At 34.7% G+C, this 18,351-nt stretch overlaps 1 protein-coding gene across 5 annotated transcripts in view; it reads right to left on the bottom strand.

Moving 5' to 3' along the window:
- The window catches only part of LOC105226178 (paired box protein Pax-6), a 90,339-nt gene extending 73,656 nt beyond the window's left edge, over positions 1 to 16,683 (bottom strand). The window contains exons 1-4 of one of the 5 annotated variants that reach the window (XM_049460508.1): positions 13,239 to 16,683; positions 11,683 to 13,172; positions 10,949 to 11,598; positions 3,662 to 3,842 (exon numbers count right to left, since the gene is read on the bottom strand). In XM_049460508.1, coding sequence (XP_049316465.1) covers positions 3,662 to 3,842; positions 10,949 to 11,199 — 432 coding nt within the window. In that variant the 5' untranslated portion in view covers positions 11,200 to 11,598; positions 11,683 to 13,172; positions 13,239 to 16,683. The other 4 variants (XM_049460507.1, XM_049460506.1, XM_049460504.1 and 1 more) reach the window with 4 other exon arrangements.
- Positions 16,684 to 18,351: the final 1,668 nt, after the last annotated feature.

Here is an 18,351-nt window from a genome sequence, read left to right as displayed (position 1 = left end):
TGTCTCGCCTATTGGAAAAAGTAAGAATTTTTGAGAAAAACGAACTTAAAGTTTCACAATATAGTACGCCCACTCCAATATTTTATAGCCGAGTTGGAAGTGGGCTTACTCAGTGGCGGATTCAGAGCGAGGAAATTCAAACAAACAGCGGAAAAAGTAACAATACTCATTGCTGCCGTGTCAAAATTACTATTTATGATTGGGATTTTTTGTCTATGTGATATTCTAAGTCACTCAGCTTGATTCTTCGGAAAAATTCGATCGATCTGGCGAAGGCATCAAATATGATAGATGCGCTGCTTGTAATGTTCCGCAATTGAAGACAAGAAAGTGAGGAAGACGTTTGAAGCTCAAAGGTGAACTTGAGCACTGGCAGTGCCATTGGGGAAAACTCAAAAGTCAAAAGACAACAAGTTACGAAGTACTGCGTTGGAAACGTTAAAGAACTGCGAACTCTTTTTTGACACTTCGCCGCTTAAAATCGTTGCTGATAACGAACTCTTCAAGATAGATTAATCGGCCTGGCATTGCTGCACACGCGCAGGACATTGAAGTCACTGCAGAAGAATTTCTTGAAAGATTCTCAAAACTTGGCCCAAATGATTTTGTTTTGTAAAATTTTTTTATTCAATACACGAACTGACTACAGTATTTTACATTGCAATAAAATATGTCAGTGTCAATTTAGTAGGGTTTGATATTATAAGGTCAATTTGAAATTTTTGCACCATGATATTAAACTGTTTAAATACTACTATATTTAATATAATAATCTTTATGTTTCAAATAAATGTCTCCGCCCCCCAAAAAACTATTTCAGGGGCCTATTTCACTAAACTACAATTCTACAAGTTTACAAGTTACAATCACAAGTTTAATTTTCACAAGTGTTGATAAATTGCGTTTCATTAAAATTTTGACAACACTTGTAGTTTTCTGCACTTGTAAACTACAATTTCTACAATTACAAGTTCTTGTATACTTGTGAATTTTTAAATAAAATAAAATATTTTTATAAAGTTATTTTGATAAATCAAACATATGTATGTGTAAATATATGTATATCGATAATGTGTTTTGATTGTTATCACATCCCTAATCAATCAAAACACATGTTGTGTGTGTTTTATGTTGTTTGCCCACTTGTTGTGTTTATAAAAAAGTTAAAAATTGTTTATTTGTAAAACTGGCAAATGAACATAACAAAATTAGTGTAGTGCGGGAGATCTTAGCTGCCAAAGACATTCTCTTTGGTAAGTTTAGCGATAAACTGTAAACTACAATTGGACTGGTTTCAAGTGCAGAAGACGCCAAATAAGTACGTGATGTTTTTTGGGCAAACATCAAACGGGCGACACTGATGAGTTTACTTAAAAAAGTGTTAAAAATTTATATAGCAATTTTTCAAATTAAGGCCAAAATGGACAACTCCAGAAAGACAGGGGCGGCTGGAGGCAGGGGCTGTAAATTATCCGAGTTGGATACCCTGGTCTTAGAAGTGATTGGGAAGGAGTCACCAACCTGCGATGGTATTCGGCCCCAAGAGAATGATGGTGAGGATATGTCATTGCAAGATTTGATTGGCATCACATTAAATTGGTAATTACGGAAGTGACTGCTACCAAGAAGGAAGAAAAGCCAGTGCCTATGCCTGAGAGCTCCCGAAAAAGAAGTGAGTACCATTAAATTATATTTAAAATTTGTCCCATCTTTTTTTTAATTTAGAGCGATATATGGAAAATGGATCTTCCGCCCACGGGGAAGCAGAAATTAAAAAATTGAAGATGGATGAAAAGGTGGAGTGCCAGATCGAAAACTTGAAGCTGCAGAATAAAAATTTTCACTTGAAAAATAAAGCTCTTCAGATTAAAATGTTGGAGCAAAAATGTATGGGCCGTAAGGGGGCATACACCCCCTTATTTTTTTAGTAACAACTTTTTGTTCTTTATACTTTTTTTATTAATATTTTTCTTATTTGTAAATTAATTAAAATAATTTAAAATAGTTTGTAGCCTAGCTTGGCCTCTAATGTCTGTTATGGTTTGGCTGACTTCTTCTACATTATCGGAGTCACTAAGGTTAGTAATTGTATAGTTTTCATCTTCTTCAGTGCGTGAAAAATTGCAAAGTGTGACCGCACAAGTAAAAATATCGCTGGCCATTTTAGGGGTCTCCCGCAAATAATTTAAAATGGGAAATTTTTCAATTAAAATACAAATTGCATTTTCCACAACTCTTCTGGTTGGTTTATGGGCATTGAGGAATCTTCTATTATTAGATAGTGGAGGAATCAGCCAATCTTTCAGCGGATATGCTGAATCACCTAGAATGATTCCATTCTGAATTGGACGCCAGCCGTTTTCCATTCTGCGGAACAAATAACTATTCCGCAAGACGCGAGAATCGTGAGTATCCCAGGCCAATTTGCATAGGAGTAATAGAACTGGAGATCGGGTCCGCAAACCACCATACACGAAATGGAGTGATTACCATGCCTATCAACATAAGCTTCTTCATGCTCTTTAGGTGCATCTTAATTTTATTTTAAAGTGCCGTCCAAACAGCCGCAAACTAACGGCGTAGAATTTAGTAACCAATTGATCCACATTTTCTGGCCATCTTACATACGTTGCAAACAAGGCGGTATTTATTGCAGTAACTACGCTTTTTACCACTCTGCGCACAGTGGCTTTGCTCACACCATGCAAGTCACCTATTGCATGGTATGTTGTTCCTGTTCTGCTGTTGCACACCGTTAGAGAATGGCTTTTACTTGTCTTCCTCTCCAGTATTGGACACAACAAATTTAACAACAAAACAAATTTTTCACGTTTTAGCCTAAAACGCTCATTATACTCCAACGTGGATTCCAGGAATTCATATTCTAGACGTGGCCCAAATAGTCTTCTCCTTTTTAATGTGATTTCATTATCGCTTTCATCACTAAAATTGTATAATAAGTTCATTTTGCACACACACAAAAAATATGAGCTTCTTAATATAATATAAGTTTCACTTGCACACGTGTTCATTTATTTATAATATATGATTAGTGGTGTTGCCGCTTATCGATAATTTGTAATAAACCAACAATGCGATTCGATTAATGTGTGTCATAAAATATTAAATATGATTGATTTTGTGTTCATTTGAACTAATTTTTAAGAACAATTTGTTATAAATCAAATTCTAAATCATTTATCATTCACTTGTAACTTGTAAAATTTTTTCTTAGGGTCTCCGTCGACCCTAAGCTTTTTTCTACAATTCTACAAGTGTACAAGTGCAAATTTTATTTAGTGAAACAAGATCACTTGTAAAAGTATCATTTGTAGACTTGTGACTTGTAGAATTCACTTGTAGCTACAAACTTGTAATTGTATTTTTATGAAACACAATGATTCACAAGTTCACAATTTCACATGTAAAAACACTTGTAATTGTGAACTTGTAGTTTAGTGAAATAGGCCCCAGGATTCGCTCCTGACTTACTTGTATATGTTTGTCGTCGTTTGAATGAATTTTCCTCGCTACAAATCAACTTGATGCGTATTTTTATGACTACAATTGTTCAAGCGAAAGCAAAACAACAATGGCACAATATCACAATAACACAATTGTTAAATCCTTAAAAAATCAAATTGTTTCAATATATACTTACGCTTGGTATATTATCGCTATTGCAAACTTGTTCCGACAATAATCGATCTCTTATTTCCCACGCGAAAATGCTCGGACATTCTCGTTTGTAATCGGCGATTTTTTGTACGACAGGCGTTGTAGCAACACGTGGTTTGGATCCACCTATCGCCCTCGGCTTAATGGATCCCGTCTCGTAATATCTGAAAACAAAAATAATAACAGTCAAAAGATTTTTGTCTGAAAACTGTTTTAAAATACACTGAGTACACTTCAATCATTGTGAATTCTACATATTATATTGGATTCATTTATTTCAATAGTGTAATAACTAAAAATACAATTTTTTCGTTCACCATGCAGTTTGAAGGATTGTTTGAGGATTGCGAGTAGCTTATTTCGATTTTCGGCGAAACTACGAGTCCTATAGAAAATAGTTATATGTCAATATTGTAGGTAAATAAAAGGTCTAAAGGTGTGTACTACAAGAATTTCGCTCGTTAACCCGAAAATTCTGATCTGATATGCGAATGATCAGATCGAAATGAACTCAGTTCGTCAGAATAATGAATTATAAATACAAGCTTCGTGATAAAATAAATATACCCTGTTCAGTGTATGTATAACAAATTAAAAAATATTCTATACTCTAACAATTTGCAAGGATGCTTTTTGTCCGTGACAAAATACCATATTCATCGTATTAGTGCTGTGGGAAGGTAAATACCAGTACTAATAGCCATAATTTATACTACCGGATAACCTAAAACTAGTGGAAGAGATACTCTCTTAATTTATTACACAAATTGATCGATATTATCGACAATAAGTCTGCCAAATGAAAAATTGCTATACCATGAAGGCATTATTAGTTTAGAGTTTTAATCAGATACCTTCCACTGCACCAGAAATTAAATAGCAACATCATTAGTTTCATCTGGATATCCTATTTTCTTTCGTGTTGAGCTCGTTTTAATTTGATTTACTTGATTTATAATAACTATGGTACGCTAATGGTCTTTCCAAAAATAAATATTAATTGAATTAGAATAACGATAGACATATTGATAATATGAAATTATTTAAAAAATATTACGGAAGGTACATTATCGGTGGTGCCTTTAACGCAAAGCACACTCATTGATGATCTCGTTTAACTACAACCAAAAGTCGACAAATTCTCAAAGCTGTACAAGCAGTTGAATGCAATTTTGTTTCTACAGGTTGACCCACTTATTGACCTACAGATAGACAGAAATTTCCAGGCCTTCTTGACTTCTTTATAATCAGTAAACTAAAACAATTTAAGTATTAAAGATAGCTCTGACCATTAACAAGTGTTACTTTCTCTGTATGAAAGCCCATCATTTCGGCCGTCACGCCAACGTTATGTAATAAACGTACTTATTGGTATAAATTTAAAATTATACTGAATAAAGTCGACAAAAACTTAAGCACATATTGAGAGGTATTGACTTTGACTGTGAGGTTCAATATTTCACAAAACTAATTCACAATGCTGCGTGAAAGAGCACATCAAATACTCGCGTGAATCAAAATGGTAACAAATACCCAAAACATAACTTAGAAAGTATCCATAAAAAGCTCAAGCTTCGTCGGAGATAAATATACAGGGAAAAACTATGGACACAAACTAAACATTTTAAAAATTGTTTTTTTTTTTTTTAAGTTATCTGGCTAAACTTACAGCTGAAAATCCACTGATTATTCAATCTGGAAAGCAACAAGAAATATGAATAAGCAAATAAAACATGACGCACCAATAAAACTAAACGAAGCTACATGGGCCAAAACGAATGAACATAAAGCTGCCGTATTTGCAAAGCATTTGAAAAACATTTACGCCTAACGATAGAGAAGAAATAAACTGTGAAAATAGTTGGTTGGATCCACACTTCAGCATTTCTCCTGTTGATAGTAAATAAATTAAAAATCTTATCGGGAATACGCGACTCAAAAAAGCACCTGGATACGATTTAACAACTGGAGAAATATTATGAAATTTACCAAAAAATTGTATATAGAAACTTGTAAACATTATAAACGGGGTAAGCCGTGTAAACCACACACGATTTTATACTATGTTCCCATCAAAAATTTGAAGTGATTAGATTACATTTCACCTCTTTACTAATCTAGCCGTTCTCACTGTCGTTAGACAGATGATAAAACAGAGATGTTTTTGCCATTCAAGAATTCACATCGCCTAATATTTATTAAAAGAAAGTAGTCTCATTTTAATATTCTGGCAGACACAGTAAAGTAGTATACTGTATAGTAATATACTGTATCTGCCAGAATACCAAAATAAGACTCCTGACTAACAGAGTCACTAAATGAAGATTGTGACAATTAGAGACATGAGACAATCGTCTCAAGCAGAATACCGATATACACGAATATTGTTATATAGTATTTTGTTATAAAAGCAGTCTTCTTTTAAATGATTTCCCCATAATGAAAATAATGGACACATTTTTTTATTTGGGAAATCGATTTTCAGGTGAGTTCAGATTCATTGCGTTTAATTCATTTGTTTGTGTACATATTTTTCTCTTTGTAGTGTCTAAATCAGCGGTTATAATGTGATAGATTTCCAATGCTGACAAGTAGATGGTGCTAAATCAGAGTCGTTTTCAGAGAGTTTTCGCGTGAATTTGATAAAAACCACCTCGGCGATAAGATTAAGAACTATAATTTTTGTATTACGAAATCTAGTTAAAATTATAAGATTAGTAGTCTGAACATGGTATTACATCATATGGGCAAATATCGCTGCTGCCAGCTTTATCTAAAATATTTGAGAATGTACTCATAAATAGGCTCAAACCAATAAACGATCGTAAACACCTCATACCAATACATCAATTTGGTTTTCATGAGCACCATTCAACAATTGATCAGGTGCACCGAATTGTTAATTTCGTTGAAAATACAATGGATAAAAAGCACGTTTGTACGGCAGCCTTCTTTTACGTGTCTCAAGATTTTGACAAAGTTTGGTATTCGGGCCTGCTTCTCAAATTGAAATACATGCTACCCAAACAGTATTGCGAAATAATTGTTTCCTACTTAAAATATAGGTAGTTCTGCATTAAACAAGAGGATGCATACTTCAACTTGCAACCGAGAGAAGCGGATGTTCCTCTGGGAAGCGTGTTGGGGCCAATGCTTTATTTGCCAGTGACCTTCCACATGATCTGGGCGTGAATTCAATGGTATATGAAATCTACAAAATTGAAAAGTATCACGAACTCTGGCCATGCAAAATTATTTGTTTAGCGACTTATCACACTTAATCGTCATAACCGTTATATGGAGTTTTATTACTACAATTCAGCCATTTTTACATTTTATGATAAAGTGCTAGAAGACTTTTCCTCAGCGAATTTGTTTAAAATACATTGAATGTTTGCAGAGATATTAAAGGGAGTAAAAATTTATTTTTGAAGTAAAACACCTTTTATATATTTTAAACGGGTACAGCAATTAAGTTCCGAACAAAGGAGTTTCCTTATCAAAACTGAAGTGAACACATTTGGGTGTTATATAATTATAGACGTCACCTCTGGAGCATTCTACATAAATTTTTGTGTTGATATTAACATCGCAAGAACAGCAAAAGCAAGAAAACCCCTTTACTTCGATTGTACCGAAGGTATAGTACCCTTCACAAATAATAAATATAGTTTAAAAAAACTAAAAAACACGCTTTTAAAGCATATCAAACTAAAAAGTGAAAAATAATTCTTTGTATAAACTAACAATAATAATGAAGGAAAAATTCCTGCATTATTGTGAGAAAAGCGTGGCATGCTCGATATATGAAAAATATGTCACAAAGCAGCCCACGCTTTTCTCACAATAATGCAGGAATATTACGAATTATTACTTCTTAATCGAATCATTTCTTCTAAAGCTTCACTGTTACATGGGGTTTTACGTGTCAACTTTGAGCAGTCCAGTTCTTCAATTCGAATACAGTCCAAAGATCTACAACGACTAATATCGGTATTCTGCGTGAGACGATTGTCTCATGTCTCTAATTGTCACAATAGTAATTTAGTGACCCTGTTAGTCAGGAGTCTCATTTTAATATTCTGGCAGACACAGTAAAGTAGTATACTGTATAGTAATATACTGTATCTGCCAGAATACCAAAATAAGACTCCTGACTAACAGAGTCACTAAATGAAGATTGTGACAATTAGAGACATGAGACAATCGTCTCAAGCAGAATACCGATATACACGTAAGTGCTACATAAGCTTGTCCAGCAGCAAACAGTCGAGAGCCCAGATAAATTACTGCATGTTCTACTGTACAACCTTGCATCTTATGAACGGTCGACGCCCAAATCAGTATACTATTTAAATGTCACTAAACCTAGTTTTATATAGATGTTGCATACTTTTAAGCGCGTCTTTTTGGTGAGCTGCTTAAACTTACTATCGCCTTCCTACAGTGTCGCTTAGATATTCTACGTTTCAGTACCACTTAAAAAAGTTACAAACATACATACATACATACAAGTGAAGCTAATAAAAACGTATTAAAAAACATTCTTTACAAGCACTTGATTTCGATAGTTCAGTTTATATGACAGCTATAGTGTTCTGATCTTTCTTCGAAAATTGCACTATTGAGTACTTACTATGAATTTTCCACGTTAAATTTCGTGAAAATAATTCGACAAATGAAAAAACTTTCCGTATAAGCACTTTATTCCGTTTTATGTTGATCTGATCGATGAGTAGCTTCTTATGGAGAAAAGGAAGATCGACGTTTTCTTCTGGGTGTTACAAACTACCTGTGCAAGGTAGAACAAGGGTAATAATTGGCAAGGCATGACTACCTGCTGACTGAACTATTCAATTAATCTGTATGTATTTTATAACTGAGTAATGTGCTATGGATGGTGAGTGACAACTGAGTGTTATGTATGGAGGGTGGAGTCGTGTGTAGAAGAGATCGCAATTGAGTAAGGTCTGTGATTATCATTCACTTTGGAGTGGCCAGAAATGATTATTTTACATATGGCTCAAGCAGGTCACAAACCAAAGAACAACGATTGAAGGCGAGCTAAAGTGAGAAGGTGAAACAATCTCTTCCCAGGGTTGAGCGCTGGGTTTGGGACCCCCCACGTAAAAAACGGCCCCAATGAAAACATAACAACAGTCTCGGACATGTTTTGATAGACGGAAGACACGTCTCCAGTGTTTTAGTTGTGCGTATGCTCCGAGGTCCTAACATTGACTCGGACCACTATCTTGTTGCAGCCAAGATACGCATCCGCCTCTGTGAAGTAGAAAACGCACGCCAACAAACACAAGGAAGGTTCGACGTCGAAAAGCTGCATCCACAACAGACAGCTGTGCGATTTTTTACTCGACTTGCACTCCTGTTCTCGCCTGAAACTTGGTATAAGGGAACTGTGGGACGTCGAGCTTCTTACGTACAGCTGCAAATTAAATCATTGGTTTCCGGAAAAGGTAAAATAACAGCTGGAACGAAGAGAAATGCCGTGAAGATGAGAAAAGCCGTCAACACGTGCTATATATCCTATCATAGATACTGAAACTTGAAGGGGGAAGCGAGACGCATTTGTAGACAGCAAAGGAGAGAGGGTGAAATGCGTCAGTATGAATGCTCGAAAATTCTACGAAAAGATGCGGCAACTAACATAAAGATTCATGACCGGAGATCACTCTTGTAGAACCCCAGAGGTGATCTAGCTCAGAGCATGCTAAAATTATGGAGGGAACACTTCTCTAGTCTGTTGCAGTAAAAGGATAACACCAGAAGATGGTGAACCTGATCTCCAATCGATGACGGTGGAGCAGACGTTCCATTGCGCGACCACGCAGAAGTTCGAATAGCTATTACCTGTCTGAAGAACAATAAAGCGGCGGGAGCCAATCAATTGCCGGCCGAGCTATTCAAAAACGGCGGGCAAGAACTGATAAGAAGCTTCTTTGTGGAATATGGTCGGGCAAAAGCAAGCCCGACAATTGGAATTTAACTGCGCTCTGCCCAACCCACAAAAAGGGAGGCCCCACAATCTGCGCAAACTAAACTAAACTGGGATAAGTCTCCTAAGCATCGCATATAAGGTTCTATCGAGTGTATTGTGTGAAAGATTAAAGCCCACCGCCACCGAGCTGATTGGGCCTTATCAGTGTGCTTTTGGACCTGGAAAATCAACAACTGACCAGATATCCACCATGCGCCAAATCATGGAAAAGACCCGTGAAACGAGGTTTCAGATAAGGCGACTCCCTTTCGACTTCTTCATTCTACTTTTGGAGAAAATAATTCGATCTGCAGAACTAAATAACGGAGGTACTATAAGAGTGTTCAGTTACTGGCGTACGCCGATTATATTGATATCATTGGCTTCAACAATCGCTCCGTTTGATCTGCTTTCTGCAGAATGGATAAAGAAGCAAAGAAAATGGGTATGGTAGTGAACGAGGGCAAGACGAAATATCTTCTGTCATCAAACAAATGGGCATCACACTCGCGACTAGGCTCACTTACTGTTTGCAGTCATAACTTTGAAGTCGCAGATAATTTCTAAGAATAAGACATGCTCAACTTTCATCTCATTAGGAGTGAGAAAGTAAATCACCTCCTGAGTTTTAACAGTTGAGTTGAGTTCAGAATGTATTATTATTAATTTGACTGATTCTGGCTATAATGAAAAATGTTACGAAAAAAGCTCGTTTTGAGACGCTCTCACACTAGAATAAACAGAGCATCACTTTATCCCTTCTAAAACTTTGTTTACCATAATACTCTGTTAAGATCACTATAATGTACATGTACAACAATGTAATTTTGATTTTTCGAATTCAGATGATCCAGCACCGAGTTATGTATGAAGGGACCTTAATTTGACTTTTTCACGAAACACTGGCGAGTAATTGCTGCCGGTGGCGTGTGTACATGTGTCTCTACAACTATATATTAAACCTCATAATTGACTACATTATGTTACGAAAAAATAGAAGTTATGCATTAAATTAACCAATTATTTTCAATTATTCAAATCAATTTAATGGTTATTTATTTCTTAACTTATTGGATAATAACATATATTTTGTGAGTACCCAAAATATCATAAACAAAATGGATGACTAATGTTATTTATAAATTAATTAATGTTTTTTGTTAATATACATATGTATGTAGTATCTGTATCTGTGAGTTTTAATCTAGATATCTATACAAAAGTATCGTTTATGTCATTGATTGTCAATGCCAGTTTATTAGTTGGCCCACTTACCTGCCTAGAATTTTGCTAACGCATCCGTTGGATACTTGCAGTATACGCGATATATCACAGGGACGCGCACCTGAATGCGCTAACTCGACGATCTTCTGACGTGTCGAATCTGGCAGGGGTCGCCCGTTGACATAGACGCCACCAAGCTGATTGATGCCACTATGCCCTGCCGTCGAGCAGCCAAAAAGTGCGCTCTGGCTGACCGAAGATGCATGGCCATGCATGAGGTGTTCTGTAGTTAGCATCATCATCGGATGTTTTTATTTTTGTCTATATTTCGTGGAGTATGATTGTGAATAACAATGAACCATACAGTTGATATGAGTTTGCTTATTATTGTTGAAATTATTAGCACAGGAATAAACGTACATATACATATGTAGCTTTAATTTTTGATGTTTTTACGTATTTATGATTTATATTATATTTTCCAACACGTTTTATTTTGATGTATTATGTAAGATATTAGTATAAAATATAATTTCAAAAAATTGTGTTCTACTTTTATTTTATTTGCTAAGTTTGCACTCTGCATATGCGAATGCATATAGTTTTTGCATATTCCCGTTACGAATTTTTTACACGTTATGTATATTAAAATTTTCTCAGCATTCATTGAATACGTAAATATTTAGAATCGAGTTCAATTGCTGTTATTGTAATTCGGCAATTTTAAAAAATACGTACATATACACATTTTATTATTTTGTATTTATTATTACATATACACTTACTGTTTAAGATTAATATATGAGAAATCCTGTAACGTGTTTGTTGGAGTGCAACTAATTATTCTGCGAGAATTTCGATGGAAATATTTTATTTATACGTTAATAATTTAACATATATCATATATGCATATAATTTATATTATATAAATATATGTATGTATGTATGTACGTATTTGTAACGGTGGGACATTTTACACAAAAATTCGCTTTTAGATAAAATGATTGATTTTATTTCTCATTGTGTCCAGTAGAATTTTAAAAATTACATTTTTACTTTATTTCGCGCTTTAAATTTAACTACTTGTAACGTTTTTCTTCATTATGTTCTTTTTTCACTGCAATTTTTTTTAATATTTGTATATACACATATATGTAATGTCACTAATTTCCAAAGGTGATATTTTTGCGTTTTTAGATAATCAGATACATTATTTCATTCGCCTACAGACAGTCAAACACCTGTACACGAAACTATGATACGCACGCATAGACACGGGTGAAGAAAAACATTAACAAAAAATATAAGTTCGAGACTTTTTCACAGCTTAATGAATTTTAATTTTGGCTGTATGACTGGGTTTTGCTAACTTTGACGATATTCGATTTGCTTGGGCTGACGCGTTGCTGTCTCCCAGGCGATACAGCGCACTTAGCGAAGCGAAACGTTAATGAGCTCTCAAGCGAAAAAATACACCAACAAACCAACGAACCGAAGAACCAACAAATCAACAAACACGAACGAGCATAAACGACAATATGACGATGTCGATGGCGATGGCGATGGCGAAGTCGGAGCGCACGAACTATATACTAAGCATGTACATACATAATTATATAAGTGCATGAGAACATGGGCATGCATACACTTTGTTTCATTACTATAAAAACATTATATTTCTGTGAAAAAATTTCTTGATATGTAGTAAGCGGAATGTACTGAAAACGGTGTTTCATTGCTATAAAGACAACCCTTCCACCACGAAAAAAGGAAAGAAACAATTTCTTTCTAATAGTTTATTGTGTTTCCATTATAATTAATAAGTACGAATATTCAATTTGTCACTGAGTTTGTGTAATGAAAAAGTATTTCCAGGGTCAATAATTTTTCAAAATAGCCGCTTTCAGCTTCGACATCGTAATTAGTTGACGGTAATTCACTTAAACCTTTCTTCCCAGCCATCCCCAGTTGTTCTCAATAGGACTTACATCAGAAGAACCAGCTGGCTATTCCAAAATATTGATATTTTTACATTCAAGCCATATAGGGTAGCATATTTGCTTCTAATACTTCCTGGTACTCGGAACTATTCATTCGGTAAGAAGGGAATGCCAATGGTACTGTCCCAGAATTTGAGAATGCGCCCATACCATAAATGCGCCTCCGCCGAAACTGCGTTTTGAAAAATATTGCGGCTCTTTTCATAAATCTCTCTAGTATCCCAAAAAGCCCTCTGGACTACCAAGGTTGAACTTTTAATCATCGAAAAAATCACCTACGATCAACAGTAAAGTTTTTTGTAAGCGCATTGTCTACTTTGCCGCAATCGTATTATTATTACCTCATGCCATTCTTTATTCATGTGATTTCAGACAAAACTGAGACGATAGACTTTGTGGCGTGGTTTAAAAAGAGGTGTTTTCTGCATTTGCTTACGTACAATGTTAAAATTTCGTTTCACCGCACACCAAATCGTTGTTGAATGCAGAAATTTGGTTGTCCTTTTTCACTTTCCGCATTGGCGTCGTTTTATTTGATAATTGTCCACAAATTTCTCTTTCCTGTCGAGTGTTAATAAGTACATAGATACATATATATGTATGTTCTCTGACCATAATTTTCTTTGTAATTCAGGTAACACAGTACAACAGCTAATCTGGGGGGTGAGAAATTTCAAGTCAGGGTGATGGTACTAGGTCAGTATAGTAAAACCCTCAAAGGGTTTGGCGTTCGTATGTGTCAGTTTTTTTATGACCTTTTAAATTTTTTCCTTATCTTGATGTTTTTTCGCGAACCACTTGTCCGATTTTGATGAAACAAATTTAGAAAAATTAAGAATTACAATTTCTATTTGTTTTTATTCAAAAAAGTGTCATTTATCGCCTTTTTTATAATTTCTTTTTAGGCAATATTTATTAAAATGAATAAAAATAAATAAATAAAATAAAAATAAAAAATTATAAAAATGTTTACTTTATTTTTTTAGTAGTTTATGGCCAGAAGTCTGGAGTTATTGGGGAAAACTGACTCATACGAACGCCAAACCCTTTGAGGGTTTTAGTATACTGACCTAGTACCATCACAATGACTTGGAATTTCTCACCCCCCAGACAATAATCCCAAAAATGTTGCACAGTGTAATTACCACTGTTACCGACCTTCCCAAATTCAGAGCAATAACTCGATTGGTCAAACCCTCACCATTCAAATTCTTTCTCTTAATCGTTACGTATGCTTTTGCGCGGCATTCTTAGATTAGCAAACACAATTTAATAAGATTAATTTATAACTCTAAATGGCACGGATCAGTATGAGTGTCTTTATAGCTATGAAACACCGTTTTCAGTGCATTCCGCTTACTACCTACAATGGTAGGTAAAGTACCGTTAGAAAAAAAATATGTATTTATAGAATTGTTAGAGTTACTATGGAGCTTTAACATCACACTATATTTCACAGAAATATAATGTCTTTATAGCAATGAAACAAAGTGTATATATGGATGTATGCATTAAGAAATGTGCGCTTGTTTACTATTTGTGAACGCTTTTGGGCCCGGAGTCATCCAACAGACGGCAGTAACTCGCTGCCAGAATCATCGTGTGGACAAACCCGATGCTAAAATAAAAGCCGCATCAAACGAAGCGAAATGACTGAAGCTTCGACTTCAGTGAGTGTGCCGCAACAACTGCCACGCTGCAAACTAAATCATACGAGTTGGGAAGATACAAATGCAAGTACATACTTATGTATACATATATTTACTTGGTTGTACAAACTCAAATACAATATATGTATATCCGTGAACATTTTGAAAATCTTTAATGTTAGTAACATTGCACAGTTAGTGCACCTCACAACCATCTTTGCAAATGTGTACATAACTGCCAAATATTTTTATTTACATTGTACATGTATTGTAGCTTCTAATTTCGTATTTAAAATATTGTCATATATATGCATTAATAACGCAGATGTCTCAGCTGACCGTGTCAGCAACACTTTAAACATATTTAAATTGAAAACACATTGGTATTATCAGAATAGCAATATGCGCACATCTAATTATAAAAGTTATAGGGTCCATAAAATGTTGATGATAACGGTAATAAAGTGAAACACTCAGTCAGGACAGTCCTTATAACCGGATACCTACATATATCTGGACGAATTTAATGAATACATTGTTTTAAACAATATTTTCATAAAAAATCAATTCTTACAACCGGACATGAGTACGTTCCGACCGGACACGGATACTATTTTGGTAATATTTTGTTCAAATTATGTTTGAAAACAGACAAAATTTCATAAAATGTTTCAAGAAAGTTGTGAACGATTTATAGTTTCGGATTTTTAAAATTCTTATATACATGTATACAAACTTGTAAAATGATCACAGCAAGAAAATTGACTAGCCCTGGCGCCGTCTGCTTCGTGGTGGTTCAACGGAATCTAATGGGATAATTGTCATTCATTCACTCCTGCTTGACATTTATTAGTTTAGTAGAAATATAGTTCTGTGTTGCAGCTTCTGCCTCTAGGAATACATTTTAAACACGCGATTTTGCACCAGTAGCCGGACAAAAGTACCACGTCGGGGAGTTCCAGATACGACGAATTTAACTGTAATTAGTTATGGATATATTGAAGAAATAGAGCCGACTGTTTAAGTTTAGCTCTGAAATTATTGCTAAATACACGAATTTCCCGTAGCCATTTTGAAGATACAGGATTTTGTAAAATTCAAAACAATTTTGGGTGTGGTTTTCTTTTGAATCCGAAAGCGATCCAATAACAGAATTTTTTTTTTCGAAACCTTGATTGTTCGATTTTGAGTTCAAACGCATTCCAAAAACAATTTCATTGAAACCTCGATTCGTGTAGCCTTGATCGCCCGTTAACAAAATCCGTCGTTAACAAAATTTTTGCTGAAACCTCGATACGTGAAGCATTGGTTGTCACCAATGTGTATCTATAACCGAAGCGCAAGTTACGGGTTTATAAATTCATACGTTAAGGAACAAGTGTATTTTGAGTAATTTGACCACATTTTGTGCACATAATGAAATACAGCAAACATCTTCATAAACCGTGAACATTGGACGGTTCCAACTATTTTTGATATTTGTTAAGGATAATTTATTAACCGAAAAAGTCTGGTCCTGTCAGTGCCCGCTATTCCATTATTAATTATTTGTATAGGTCATAACGTATGGCCGCATCCCCATTACTATCCTTTCTCGTGTATTTATTATATATTTTTATAAAAATTTGACACGAATTTTAAAAATCGTCGGTAGACTCCTTATATGAATTATACATATAAATGTACGTTTGTTTATGTGCGCAAATGTTGAGCCAACCAGAGGTCCAACGTAGTGAAACCTTTAAAAAGAAAGAAATATACAAACACACGAATGAGCAGTATGTCTGCAGGGTAAGTCGTTGCTGCCACTATAAAACACACGACGCTGATAACAGCTGCCGTACTAACTGTAAACTGCCGTATAAAAATGAATAAACGTGTACCTCACGTATCTAACAGCTATATACACTTATACTCACAAGCATCTCAATAAAAAAGGAGAAAAAATGAAACAAACATAAAAAACATTTCGGTTGCAGCCCAACAAAAATGTAAAGTTTGGTGGCATGATGTGAAAGAAAGAAAGATATTTCGAATTGTCGGTGACGGTAAAGGTAAGCTATATGTGCGAGGAAGAGACTGAAATATACATATAAAACACAAAATGAAAAAAACTGCACCAAAGCACGCATGAAACCGAAAATTCTCTGAATGGGAAAGAGAGCCAAAGTGTCGAGATAGCCGAGCACAAAATCAAACATGTTAGGAAAAGACTGATGCCCGCAACCGTTAGTGGACTGATGAGGGGACTCAGAAGTTTTTGACTAACGCAAATGCTTGTACACAGCATTCGAAGTTTATATATTTGTATGAATGTCGGGCAACGTGAATAACACTTTACCTATGCTCAAATATTACTAGGGTGCAGATTTTTTCTTCTATAAAGGCTAAAAACTGTTTATTGATAATAAAATTAAATTTTCAATTTTATTAAAAAACTAAACCGCATAAATATGCTCTAAAAACAAAACAGAAATGATTTCATACCATGATTCTAAGCATAATTTCAAAATTTTCATTGAAATTGTAAATTTGTAGTTAATTGAAACCTTTTAAGGGGCTATACCAGTGTGACGCATGAAAAATTTGGCGATTTTCGTGATTCTTTTTTAAATAAAGTACGCTATTGAATATTTCGAACGTCTTTGGACGTAATAAGGTATATTTTCAGCTATATTTTAAGATTTTTTTTTTTACAAAAATGTTGAAAAATAACGGCTGCCTTCAGAGTTGCCAAAAAAAAGTGCCCCAACTGTTGGCATGATTCCGGCCGAATGAGTAGCTGAAACAAAAAAATTTGAAAAGTTCATTAAACTTAAAGATATTTCCTATACAATGTACTACGATCCTTGAAAAAAAACAAAAATTTACAAAATGGCGTAATTTTGAAAAAAAAAAATCGTTGTTTTAGGAAAAAGTTGGTCGTTTTTTTAATGCGAAATTGACAATTTTCAATCAATCAAAAAGATCGTAGTCCATTGTATAGTAAATGTATTCAAAAATACTCAGTTTTAATTTGAAGTCGATCGGTCAATTTCTGGTTGAGTTATGATGACAGCAATTTTGAAAAATGTCGTTTCGAGAAAAACGCGTTTAAAGTTTCACTTATGTATATATGTTTGCACCTTCGAGCGGTCGCTCTTTAGAACGCTGCCATCCGAAAACTATTCAAGATACGACCTTCCCGATTTCACAGGATATTTACGGAAATATATTCTACCGAAAAAGCAAATAAAAAAATGTTTTTTTGAAAGTGTCACACTGGTATAGCCCCTTAAATGAAACGGTGTCATTCCTATTACATATATTTTCAGTAGAATGTGAATTGAACAAGCATTACATTGCAAGAAAGATTCATGCAAAAAATGTAAAATATGATATTTTTAATACATATTTAAATATTAATATATATAATTGTAATAGTTTCTACGTAACACAGATGCTTTCCGGTCACGAGTATTTTCGAAAACACCTGCACTTAATGGAAAAAACAGAAAGTCCTGCATGTATTTATTTATGAGGAGGAATTATTAGACGACGAAATTCATATCCTTTTAAGTGCCACTGATGGAAAGAAGCACGAAGGACTTTAGAAAACAAGCTTAGGCAACTCAATACGCAAAATCTAGTAGTAAGTTATAACCAGCAACGAAAATTGGCAGTAAATTGCCTCGTATGTGGAAAATGCACTATGTACTAAAAAGAAAGCAGACCCAGAGCAAGAGCAATGCCCAAGAGCTTTAGTGGCTACCCCACTCACGTGTGATGACGATCCCTTTATGGTGCGAAGGAATTTTAAATCCTT

The sequence above is a fragment of the Bactrocera dorsalis genome, chromosome 6, assembly GCF_023373825.1.
Source record: "Bactrocera dorsalis isolate Fly_Bdor chromosome 6, ASM2337382v1, whole genome shotgun sequence".
Lineage (NCBI taxonomy): Eukaryota > Metazoa > Arthropoda > Insecta > Diptera > Tephritidae > Bactrocera > Bactrocera dorsalis.
Note: the sequence above shows the minus strand (reverse complement) of the source record. Positions and strands in the feature narration are given on the sequence as shown.